The sequence below is a fragment of the Archocentrus centrarchus genome, chromosome 24 (assembly GCF_007364275.1).
Source record: "Archocentrus centrarchus isolate MPI-CPG fArcCen1 chromosome 24, fArcCen1, whole genome shotgun sequence".
Taxonomy (NCBI): Eukaryota; Metazoa; Chordata; class Actinopteri; order Cichliformes; family Cichlidae; genus Archocentrus; species Archocentrus centrarchus.
In genome coordinates, this window is record NC_044369.1 from 15,769,657 (window position 1) to 15,782,302 (window position 12,646).

Consider the following 12,646-nt stretch of genomic DNA (forward strand, 5'->3'; position numbering starts at 1 on the left):
GCTGCAATGGAATTTCAGCAAAATGGACTAGCCTGCCACATTATTATTTCACTTTGAGTTTCAGGGTGTCTTTGAATTCAGCCCTCTGAAGGTTGATAATTTTCATTTCCATCAAACGATGTGGTTTCCTTTCATTCCCAACACACTACCCAGTCCATATCAGAATAGATATCCAGCACGTTTTTTGTTTTTGTCTCCCAGTGAGAGCTGATGTGTTTCCAAAGTGTTCCTTTAATTTTTTTTGTTTGTTTGTTTGTTTGAGCAGTGTACGTTTAACTGTTAAAATTAATTAAAACAAGCAGCAGAGGTCAGCAACACTCCAGTCAAGCGTCTAGTCTGCCTGCCTAAAAAAAAAAAAAAGACGAAGAAGTAGAAGACGACGACATCTTTACGCATCATTATTGCGCGTCCTCAGGTAAAGAAGGACCCATGAACGCTTCAATAAACAACGCGGGCTAATGTAAACTTCGAAACTGTATATTTATCCTGGTGCTTCATATAAATAAACCCTAACTGGGAAAGCCCGAAGCATATGCGGATGTTACGTTCTGTCGGTGCTGTGTCCCCACAGAAGAGTGAAGTTTTCCCTCTGAGCTGGTAAACACGAGCCGGCTAACGGAGCGAGCTAACGACCAAAGCTGCTGTGGCTGCGCACTTTCGTTTCAGCCGAAATCACCGAAAACACCCAGCAGACCTGCCGAGTGTGTTTACGTTAACTCACAAAATATACTTTCGTGGCTAACATGGGTCAGTCTGCAAGATACCCGCAACGAAAGTAGTAGATAACGGTTCATATTTGAAGCAGTTTTTTTGTCTCACCTTTGAAGATTTAACGTTTTATGTCCTGTCCCGGTAACGCAGACTAACAGGTACTGCTTATTTTTTAATGAGTTGACCTGCTGGTGTTATTCCTATTTGATGGTTTGGTGTTCCATACAAAAGATATGACAGGAAATGTACAGCATTTACTTCGGACTTAATTTTCCAACTACCGGGGGGAAGGGGGAAAGCTTTTCTGCTCCTCTTGTTCTTTACGTATTGAGCATTCACGTTTTATAAAATATTTAATGGTTACAGCAAAAAGTTAATTCTGTTCTCAGCTTTTGAAAAATAGTTTTGACAGCCTAAAGGGATGTCATAAACATAAGAGTGGGCGAGGAGGATAATCTGATTTAAATAATAAAATAATTTCATATCAAAGTGATAAACTACGACTTTTTTCTTAATTTTTCACTTAAATCACTGAGAATTCCTGAGCTGCCTCTCATTTCTTTACATTTTGCTAGGAAAATGGAAGCCATGTGTAGGATTTATTGTAATGTCTGCAATTGTACACGGAAATACAGTATAAAAGGCCCAATTTGTACAATTTTTAATGATGAAAGTCAGTATTTGAGATGACCACCTTTATGCTTCATCACAGCCTGAACACTCTACGGCAAGCTTGCTTTGTAATTTCTTTAGCTCAGTTCATGTGTAACTTGGCATATCACAGCTTTTTCTCCCTATTTTTTTTCCCAAAAAATTGGCATCTTGACAGCCAACCATCCATCCATTCGTTTTCTTCTGTTTCTGAGGCTAAGACAGTAGATGAATCAACTGAATGAATCTCTTCTTCTCATGTCCAGTTTCCACAATTACAAATAATAATAATAAAAGAAAATCTGGCTCTTTGGAAGCAAAAGGTAAAGAAATGGGGATGGCTCAAAAGTTGCACAGTATTCTGAGTGTGTTGTGTGTGTGTGTATATATATATATATATATATATATTTTTTTTTTTTTTTTTTTTATTTTAATTTTCTCTGGCATCGCCCTATAAGTGCATGCTTGACCAAATGTCTGGTATTTTCTGTTCTCGCTGTTTGATATCTTTTTTAATCCATTTATCGATCATTGAAATCAATGGCATATAGTGCTTTAAATTTGACTGCATTTCATACATGTTTGCGTCACATGCCTTTGCAGTTTTTGTTGACATATACTTGGTCATTGTAATTGTCTCAGTAATCTTGGTGCGCTTATTCCTGACATATTCCTTTGTTTTGTCTATCATAATCATCTATCAGGCAGATTATTGTTCTTGCTCTTTTTCAGCCGTAATGAAGAGACGAGCCGATGTATCTTTTGCATCACTTCACGGGACAAAGCGACGTCGGGATGACAGCAGTTCAGATGACGAGTCACGACTATCCAGACAAGGTAGAGAAAAAGACTAAACCAAAAACAACACAAAATGCCCTCTTCCTTGTGTGGTTTTAGGTACAAACCTGATCATTTGCTTGCTATAGTTTAAAGCTGGAGTACCTTCTAGAGCAGGGGTGGGCAACTCCAGGCCTCGATGGCCGGTGTCCTGCAGGTTTTAGATGTGTCCCTGATCCAACACACCTGAATCAAATGGCTGAATTACCGCCTCATTATGCAGTCAAGTTCTCCAGAGTCCTGCTAATGACTTCTATATGTGATTCAGGTGTGTTGGATCAGGGACACATCTAAAACCTGCAGGACACCGGCCCTCGAGGCCTGGAGTTGCCCACCCCTGTTCTAGAGAGTTTAGGTTGTACGTGGGCCAACAACACACTGGTACCTTAGTTTCAGTTGTAAACTAAATCATTACACCCAGTGAAGATCATTCCTTCCTTCAAGTGTGCTTCCTCCACTGCCCAACCTGTTCCCTGTTCACTCACATGCAATATCACCATAGTAATGATTGGAATCAGTTCCAGTATTTCTTCTGAATCGAATCTGGCCTCTTTAGCCAAGTTGTTTGAGAGCTTCATACAAACTCAAATGGAGAGAGACAAAGGACAGGAAAAGGAGGGCACCATCTTTGAAAGACTGGCAGTGATCCGCTGCTGACAGGAAAGGCAAGAAGTGCCTTTGTAGCCATGGATGCAGCAAATATAAAAGACTATGCCATGCTGAAGACTGTTATCCTGAAAGTGAAGTGTGAGATTAACAGTCATGCTTACTGCACTTATAATGCACCTGCAGAAGAATCCCCTGTGACACCTGCCCAAAAGAAGACGTTATAGAGGTGCTGGTCCTTGAGCAGTATCTTAAAGTGCTGTTCCCAGAGGTGACGGTTTGGGTCAAAGGACACAACCCAAGACCTGCTAAGGAAGCTGCTGACCTTGTTGATTCCTACATGAGCTGAGGTTCTGTGGTACAGCTTTGGTGAGGCAGGTCATATCTGACCCTTTTGCCCAGTTAGAAAAACCCAAAAGAACAAACTTGTGCTATTCTTCAAAGCCTGAACTATTTACTTCGAAAAATTCAGTATGTTTGCTAAAGGGTGTCTGTGTCGCCTTTAGCAAACATAGTGATAAATGGACCGCTGGTTTCTGGACTATTAAACACAGGTTTCACCTAACGCCTGTCAAATACATTCCCAAAGAACTATGGGATGTAGAAGACATGGTACATAGACATAGTTTGGAGATACAACAACATTGAATGACTTATGAAAGTAGTAGCAACTCCTGAGGTCTCAAGGGGCAGCACATGGAGATAGGCTGGAGAGGTGCAGAGAGCAGTTGACTGCTAGGTTTTGTCCTGTAAGAACTATAAATAAACTATAAATAAGTGCACTTCCTGCACCTCTAAGCCAGTTCCATTTTGCAGGCACATTAATGAAGATATGACCGGCCACTTCAAAGAACACTTTTGATCTACTGAGAGTCCTTTCCAAGTGTGTGGTTACTAGTAATGGCCATGAGGCTGTAGCTCCGAACTGGATTTTATACAACATAATAATGCTGCTGAAGAGTGATTTTTAGATGCGTGTGATCTCTCCACTCAAGGTTAACTTTAAAAGATGATTTTCCTGCTTTATTCTTTGTGTGTGTGTATGTGTGTGTTGTGTTGTTAACTATTTTCCTGCTTTATTCTGTGTGTGTGTGTGTGTGTGTGTGTGTGTGTGTGCGCGCGTGTGTGTGTGTGTGTGTGTGTGTGTGTGTGCATGTGTATGTGTGTTGTTAACTTTGATAGATGATTTTCCTGCTTTATTCTTTGTGGGTGTGTGTGTGTTGTTAACTATTTTCCTGCTTTATTCTGTGTGTGTTTGTATGTGTGTGTTTGTGTGTGTGTTTGTGTGTGTTTGTGTGTGTGTGTGTGTGTGTGTGTGTGTGTGTGTGTGTGTGTGTGTGTGTGTGTGTGTGTGTGCGTGCGTGTGTGTGTGTGTGTGTGTGTAGACTCCAGCCAAAATGACTCCCTCAGTGACCAGGAGGATCACAGACCGGGCTTCTCGATGCCCTCCATATCATCATCATCATCCTTTGATGCCCAAGAAACTGATGCCCCTACACAGACCTCCTCCAAGTTTTCCATGTACAACAGTGTGTCACAGAAGCTCATGGTAATGTATCGAAACCCTCTCTAAGCTGAGGTGTTTGATAGTTTGTATGTAATTATATGATTATTACAAAGTATTTCCAGGAAACAAAGAGTGGCCCTCTGTATTTATTTACCTGCTTGTTGTTTGCTGCTTCTTACACTTTCAGGCCAAAATGGGCTTCAGGGAGGGTGAAGGTTTGGGGAAGTTTGGCCAGGGGCGCAAGGAGATCGTGGAGGCTTCTACTCAGCGAGGAAGAAGAGGTCTGGGTCTCACACTCCAGGGTTTCCAGGGAGAGCTTAATGTTGACTGGCGCGATGAACCCGAGGTGAGCAGCAGTCCTTATTGCCATTTGTTCATGTCAAAAGTGTTTTCTAATCTTTAGGTTTGAAATAGTACGTGTGAAGAATCAAGCAACTGTTACTTAATCTCTGGGGTTTTTTCTGTCTTCCTGTTTGTCTGCACAGCCTAGTGCTGTGGAGAAGGTTGAATGGTTCCCAGAATGCACCACGGAGATCCCAGATGCAGACGAGCTTAGGGACTGGATGAACCTGGGACCGGTAAGTGCAAAAACTTAGATGCTCAAGAGATATGCAGCACATAAGATCCAGTGCATCCTCTTTGCTATATACTTATTTAATCCCTGATTTTGACTCTGAACAGAGAAAACTTAATATTGAAGATGAGACAGAGTTTTGCACAGAAGATCTTTTGCACACTCTTCTACGATGCAAGGTGGGTTACATTATGAATTCACTTCTGTTTAATTTATTCCCACAAGGGAATTGGATGGCTGGCAAGGGTCATAGATGACACAAGTTTATACATATTATTTCTCAGCTGTGTAATCACTGCACCTCTATGATGTTTAGTCAGTATTTGATGACCTGGAGGGCGAGGAGATGAGGAGAGCACGGACACGCTCCAACCCTTATGAGACTATTAGAGGAGGTATCTTTCTCAACAGGTCAGTGTTTGGGTAGTAAAATACAGGCAGGACGAGTTCTTTTAATAGTAGTTTGCTGCTATGAGTTTTGATTTAGGTTGTTTTTTTGTATATTTGTTTGCTTGTTTGTTTTTTCTTACTATTCTGTGGAGTGGCAGTCCTTTAAAGATAATGACAAGCTGTATTATGCGCCTTGTGTATTTAGAGCAGCTATGAAAATGGCCAACATAGACCACTGTTTCGACCTTATGTTCACCAACCCAAAGGATTCTCAAGGGGTGAGTGGTCAACTGATAATACAGATTTTTTTTTTTGTTGTTGTGTAACAGCACATAGGCCCATATAAACAGATGGCAACATAAAACTTATTTCTCATTATGTAGAGACCTCTGACGAAGGACCGAGAGGGCGAGCTTCTGTACTTTGGTGATGTCTGTGCAGGACCTGGAGGCTTTTCAGAGTATGTGCTGTGGAAAAGACGCTGGCATGCCAAGGGCTTTGGCATGACGCTGAAAGGACCCTGTGACTTCAAACTGGAAGATTTTTATGCAGCCCCGAGTGAGCTGTTCGAGCCTTATTATGGTACGTTTGTAAAACCCACACGTCACACCCAGGGGAGAAGAGGCACAGGATTGCATTTCCAGTGATGAATGATTCAGTGAAAGCTTCACCTCTGTGCATCCCAGGTGAGGGAGGGGTGGATGGGGATGGTGACATCACCCGGCCTGAAAACGTGACTGCTTTTCGAAACTTTGTCATGGAGAGCACAGAGAGGAGAGGGCTTCACTTCCTCATGGCAGATGGGGTAAGAGTACTTCTGCAGAATAATAGTTCTAGGGATTGCTTTGCCTGAAAGGATTTAACGCTAATGTAAAGGTGGACAAGCTTCACGAAGGGTTCTTCTGGTTTAATGTTTGAGTATCAGTATGTTCTATGTTTCACCTAGGGCTTCTCTGTGGAAGGCCAAGAGAACCTTCAGGAGATCCTGTCCAAACAGCTCCTGCTTTGTCAGTTCCTCACTGCACTTTCTACACTCAGGACAGGTACGCGTGGTGGTTAATTTGTGCGCCCCCTAGTGTCTCTAATTTTCCTCTTTAACCACCTTCTACTTTTTAGTGCATTTGTGCAGTATGTTTATATTCCCAGATTAAGCCTCACTTTGTCTTCTCCAGGTGGCCATTTTGTTTGTAAGACTTTTGACCTCTTCACTCCCTTCAGTGTGGGTTTGGTGTACCTACTCTACCTCTGCTTTGACAGGATCTCACTCTTCAAACCTGTCACCAGCAGGCCTGCAAACTCTGAGAGGTGAGCCTACGCTGTGATGTGTCTTTATATGTATGTGAAAATGATGAGTGTGTATATGTGGTACACCTGCAGATTACACTACGGGAGCTTTTAAGACATTTAAATCCTTTAGATTTTAGATTCCCCCCCTTTGCAGCTATAACAGCTTCCACTCTTCTGGGAAGGCTTTCTAAAACTGTACAGTTGGCCCAGTGCAGTCAGGCAGGTGACATTTTCCTGGCATTCTCCAAACTCAGACTGCCAGATGGAGAAGCATGATTTAACACTCCACAGAAAACATTTCTACAGAGTCTAATGGCGGCGTGCTCTACACCATAACATCAGATACTTGCCGTTGTGCTTGGTGATGTAAGGCTTGCATCCAGCTGCAAGGTCATGGAAACCCATACCATGAAGCTCCTGGTGTAGTTTTTGTGCTGATGTTAATTCTAGAGGAGGTTTCCCTAATCACCATTTGGTCAGGATCACTTTAGTCAAAAGAGGATTTTTATTTCCATCCATACTAGTTGATATTTGGCAGCATGGTTCAGATCTGGGACCTACATGTGCATACGTGTAAAGCTGGAGGTACGACAAGCAGTAATAGCCGCTGTACAGAACAGAGCAGCCATCAGTGGCAACAGATGTGACTCGGATTATGTCTTCATTAAGTTACACAGAGCATGAAAAGAGGACAGGGGTGGAGGTGAACCATTTGGATGTGTAGAAGAGTATCGGCTGAGTTACCAGCTGATGTGGGCTGGCACTGAGATTAGATCTGTTGGGATTGCAGCTGTTTTTAATTTCATGGTCTGCCTGATATGGCAGAAAAGTGACAGCGACAGCATATAAAAGAAAATGAAACAAAGGGGGGTTTTTTTGTATGTTTGTTTTGCGATAGAGCCAATTTAGGATTTATATTATGATAACAGTATTGGAACAGCCATTTTCGTTTATCTAAGTGAGGCTTTAGACCTTTTCTCACACTGTCATCCACAGGTACATTGTGTGCCGTGGCCTGAAACCCGGCTCAGATGCAGTCAGGGAATACATGTTCAGAGTCAACCTGAAACTGAACCAGCTGAGGAACACGGACAGAGATGTTACAGATGTGGTTCCACTGAGTATCATTAAGGAAGACACCGACTTCTACCAGTTTATGGTCAACTCCAATGAGAGGTAGAAACATTCAGTATTCACACAGGCTTTAATCACTGCTCAGCAAATATAGCGACTGACAAAAGATTGTTTGTCGCTTCAGCCTCTGCGCAGTCCAAATCAAGGCCTTGGCCAAGATCCACGCTTTTGTCGTAGACTCGTGAGTAGCTACTATTGAACATTTATCTTTGCTGCAGTATAACCACACGTGTGACGTAGTGTTTATGTCTGAAACTGACTGTGTTACACTGTCCCTAGGAACCTCTCAGAGTCAAAGCAAGCTGACATCAGGAAGGAGTGTTTGAAGCTCTGGGGGGTGAGTACAGAAGCTGGTACTGAACTGAAAGGGTATTTAAAAAGAATGAATAGAAGAAAAATGCAGTATCTTTGAACTTTTTATGTACACTTTATGTTTATTTATGCTAATTTGTAGGTCCCAGACAAAGCCAGAGTCGCTCCTGCTTCCTCAGACCCAAAGTCAAAATTCTATGAACTCATTAAGGTCAGTTAATAAATTTGAGTTTAAAGCAAATCCTACTGGGTACAATACAGTGCTGATAAATGAGCTCTGTCTTACAGAATGTAGAAGCTAATTAATAATTAAAAGACATCTTTTTTCATATGAAACAGTGTTATAAATAGGCTCATTAAAGTTCTGAGTTTCTGCTCTTGTTCTGATTCACATCAGAGTTCAGATGTGGAGTCGTTCCAGTCTAAGCCGACTGCTCTCAACTCCAGCACACTCGAAAAGTTGCGCCACGTCCTGGACCACAGGTGCATTGTGGGAGGTGGAGAGCAGATCTTTCTTCTAGCACTGGGGGTGAGTGGTGTGAAGAGGTGTGGGTCTTAAGTTTGTGGTCTGACACAGAAAACAAAACATAATGACTACTGACATGTGAAGCTGTTATTAATAATAAGGCATGCCTGAAGGTCAGTAGTGAATTCCTGTTAATGTGTTGGATGGCAGAGAAATGGACAGGTGAAAGTGTGACTCTAACCCTAACGCATCAGGTCAAGAGTGCAAGCAAGATTGTGCTTTTATGGGTTTTTTTTGTTTGTTTGTTTGTTTTTAACCTTTGTGCAATTGTGCACTCCAGCGTCCGGCTGTAAACATGGAATACAGTTGTAATATCCTGAGGCGTCAGAGCTAGGAGATTTAGTGGAACTGTTGGTTCCATTGTTTCATGTGCGGGTGCTCAGTGCATTGTAAAGGGAAGAGCTCTTCTGCAGTATCAGCACAGTCTCTGCTCATCACCTACTATACTTGCCAGATTTGCCTTTTTCTGACTTTTCCCACTCCCCAAGAAATTTAAATTTCAAGTTAAAGGTAAAGATTTGCCATTCTTATGTACTGGGGGGATTCATTGTGTCTTGCAGAAGAACAAATGTGACAGAAATTTCAATCAGTTATGTTTTTTGATTTTCATGGGCTGAGTCCGGGAGGTGTTTGCTCATGTCACATATTGAGATGGGGTTTGATGGTTATGCTCAGTTCACTGCAGCACAAAACTTGAAGAACTTAAAGGATCTGCTATTAAAGGCGGAGACCGTAGAGTGCCTTCAGATAGAGTGCTTATTTGAGCTATTTTGTCAGCACACAAAGAATCAAGAGTGTGTTGGGCAGGAGTAGTCATAAATTCTGTTCTGTTTGGTCTTTTTGTTTTGATTGAACACTGTAAATACCAGAGAGACTTCACTGTCTGTGTCCTCAGTGACTTGTGATCAAACCTGGTTTCATCTCCCCCATCTGTTCCCTCTGTTTTCCAATGACTTTTGCAGAAGTCTCAGATTTACACCTGGGATGGGAAAATGCCTGTGCGCTGGAGGAAAATGGAGAATTTCAAGCTGGAGCTGCCAAGAGATACACTTCTAAGTGTAGAGATTGTCCAAGAGCTGAAGGGCGAGGTGAGAGAATTAGAGTCCAAACAGAACAGATACAGAATCCACTCTCTCAAACTCTCTGGCCTCACTTGTCTGCTGAGTGTGATCATCTGGGATTGTCAGATTTTCTGTTTTAAGCATTTTTAGTTGTAGTTCTTTTGCTTGTTGTCGTCCTATTTTCCATAATTACCCTAAATCACAAAGTGTGACTTGCCTTATGTCTTAGATGCAGCTGAATGGGATGCTTTTTGAGCTGTGTTACACTCTCCATTTGGTCCTTAGGGCAAAGCTCAGCGTAGAATCAATGCAGTTCATGTAATGGATGCACTTATACTGAATGGCACTGATGTAAGAGATCAACACTTCAACCAGCGGTAAGATATTTTTATCCTCTGCCTGTACTGATTTGACACCCCCCACCCCCCCAAAAAAAAAGAAATCTGGACCTGGCTTCTGAAAATATACAATAACATGCAATATTACACACGGAACCATAAAAAAAACACTAGGCTAATATTTCCTATATGAGTTTTTGTATTGTAATCTTCTCAGATAATCCTTATTTTATCTGCTAAATGATGTTTGTTATGTTTCCAGGATCCAGATGGCTGAGAAGTTTGTGAAGGCGGTGTCTAAACCCAGCAGGCCAGACATGTACCCCATCAGGTACTCCATCTGCTTTGTCATTTTTGTGTAGTAGATATTTTCTTAGTGAAGGGGCAGGAGAATAAGAAGCTGAATTCTCTGCATAACCAAACATTTGGAAATATTAATTATGCTATTCCACATAGGCAGTAATACGTTAAAATAATGCTGGCAAGTACTGTTGTAGTAGCTGTGATACGTTTAATAGAAACCTGAGCAAAAATATGAAAGAAATCTAATGTGTAGTTTGGTAAATTATAAAGATGTGTCTTAATATTTAACGGAATCATCTGTTTTTCAGAGTGAAGGAGGTTTACAGGCTTGAAGAAATGGATAAAATCTTTGTCAGGTACAAGAAGACACCCGTCCGTGTTTATTTACTACTGCTGACTGTTAGAGTTCTCCTGTTTTTCAAGATCAAGGCTCCTTTTATGTCTCATGTCAGAAAATCTTGCCATTTCCTTCCTCACCCAGACTAGAGATGAAAGTGACAAAGAGCTCAGGAGGCGTCCCTCGTTTGTCCTACACTGGCAGAGATGACAGACACTTCCTTCCCACGGGCCTCTACATCATTAAGACTGTCAATGGTCTGTATGTTGTGATTTGTTTTAACTATGAGCATTAGCAGTCCTGTGAGCAAAATGTTGATGTTTCTAAATAAATAAATAAAAGGATTTCTTTTCTCCTCCGCCCTTCAGAGCCGTGGACGATGGCGTACAGCAAAAACTCCAAGATGAAGTTCTTTTATAATAAAATAACCAAGGAGTCGACCTATGCAATGCCACCAAATTCCGCTGCTCCTTTCCAGTATGTACTGTCCTCTTAATTTCTCTCTCTTCTAAATTCCCTACTGTATTAGAAAAAGTCATGAGTGGTGGTGAGAGGGTAGCTAACAGTACGGCCTTTCCAACTTCTATTGGTAACTGTCATGATCACAGTAATAAAGAATATTTCCTTTTTTTTCTTGCAGCGTATGCCACTCTGACCGGCTCTTCTGGGCCTGGGTGGATGGGGTCATAGTTCATGATTCTCAGACCCGAGTGGACTCTGAGAAACTGTCCAAAGATGAAGTGCTGTACTTCATCCACCAGCATTACCAGCCTTGAAAGACTGAATCACAGGGCTTCAACAGCTGCAGCCTGTACACAGAGTGCACTAGGTTAAGAAGCCTTGGCAAAGGGTATAATGCGGTTCACTAATCGGGCGGTTATTAAAATGACTTTATGGCTGACTGTTTTATGAATCCACTGCTTATTGACCAGTTAAATATCTAAATATCAATAAACTGCTTTATGACCCTTTTCAAAGTTCCTCCATGTTCTCTTGTTATCAGGTTGGAGCTGGAGTTCTGCAGCTGAATCAATTCTTTGCTGCTATTTTTAGCAGTGACGTGTCCTCATAAAACTGACACTTGATGAACTAGTCTATTTTTCCATCTTTTCCACTGCCTTTGGCTCTTTGAGTTTGAATTGTGATGAGTAGCATTGCCTTATAAGACAAGATGGAGACAAAGCTGTTTGCTGTTCTCGTCTCTACTTTTCAATTGCTGTTCCTGGTGGATTCGATTTTTCCAGTTCCTCATCCATGCTATGTTTGTTTTTGCACACACCACATTGATAGATAGGGCTGCTGCATTAAATTGTGAATCCATATCTGTAATCATTCTTACTTGCTCTATCACTGCTGTAAGCATGACTGGTCCTCTATAGAAAACACAAGGATCTGTTTGCCTCATCTTTACAGTAACAGGGTCCCGGGGCTTTCTCTTGCAGATCTGTAGCATGTAAGTCACCCTTTAAGTCATCCTCATCGCCATTTCAACATGCACAAAGAGATGTAGCAGCTCGCTGCTATCCACACTTCCTCTGTCATCTGGACCGTGAGTGAAATTTGGAAGATGTCCTCTTAGTTTTTAGGTTGTTTATACCCCAGCTCCTCTTTATAATTGTGCCTCATATCATCCAGTTGTGTCTTTTTTTAATGCTGCAAACTGTTTTTCTCATGTAAATTTAGCTCTCAGTCCCATTGATGTAAATATTAATAATGGAGTAAATAAATGGGAGATGCTGTTCCCACAATATACTTTCAACTGCCTGGTGATATTGGGTGGAGGCTGTAGTCAGAGTAAAGGCTGGATTAAGCCATTTGAAGGCTGCTGGTGCTCTCCAATCCCAACCAAGGACAGTGCACAGAGCATGTAGCTCAACTGTGTTTTACATAAAGCTCTAGAAAGCATGTAGTCAGAGTGTGGGAACGTTACTTCAGAAATGAAATCATAAAGCTTGCTTATTACAGTATAACAGATACTAATCTGTCCACTTTGCAAACATAAACCACTTTGAATCCATTTCATCTGCTTTGGTGTAAATGAAAGTGAAAACAGGTACAAGATAACCCTCAAA

The 12,646-nt window shown here is 41.6% G+C and overlaps 1 protein-coding gene across 2 annotated transcripts; it reads left to right on the top strand.

The window, feature by feature from the left end:
* The first annotated feature begins 361 nt into the window (after window positions 1-361).
* Window positions 362-12,318, top strand: cmtr1 (cap methyltransferase 1). 2 transcript variants are annotated; one of them, XM_030722232.1, is made up of 24 exons: window positions 362-415; window positions 2,095-2,199; window positions 4,191-4,354; window positions 4,500-4,658; window positions 4,798-4,890; window positions 4,994-5,065; window positions 5,203-5,297; window positions 5,482-5,554; window positions 5,660-5,858; window positions 5,963-6,081; window positions 6,223-6,319; window positions 6,449-6,581; window positions 7,560-7,739; window positions 7,822-7,878; window positions 7,977-8,034; window positions 8,152-8,220; window positions 8,407-8,538; window positions 9,498-9,623; window positions 9,882-9,973; window positions 10,197-10,265; window positions 10,546-10,593; window positions 10,719-10,831; window positions 10,943-11,051; window positions 11,215-12,318. In XM_030722232.1, exons 2-24 carry the CDS (start codon window positions 2,100-2,102, stop codon window positions 11,348-11,350), a joined length of 2,493 nt encoding a protein of 830 aa, XP_030578092.1. In that variant the 5' UTR covers window positions 362-415; window positions 2,095-2,099; the 3' UTR covers window positions 11,351-12,318. The 2 variants fall into 2 exon arrangements, with proteins under 2 accessions (XP_030578092.1, XP_030578091.1); XM_030722231.1 differs by lacking the exon at window positions 362-415 and adding an exon at window positions 422-869.
* The last annotated feature ends 328 nt before the right edge of the window (window positions 12,319-12,646 follow it).

What these genes read in the sequence shown, in the direction of transcription:
- cmtr1 (XM_030722232.1), top strand. Translation starts at nt 2,100, where the DNA reads ATGAAGAGACGAGCCGATGTATCTTTTGCATCACTTCACGGGACAAAG. An exon ending in CCAGACATGTACCCCATCAG is followed by an intron (nt 10,266 to 10,545) that starts GTACTCCATCTG and finishes TCTGTTTTTCAG; the next exon opens with AGTGAAGGAGGTTTACAGGC. An exon ending in ATGGATAAAATCTTTGTCAG is followed by an intron (nt 10,594 to 10,718) that starts GTACAAGAAGAC and finishes TTCCTCACCCAG; the next exon opens with ACTAGAGATGAAAGTGACAA.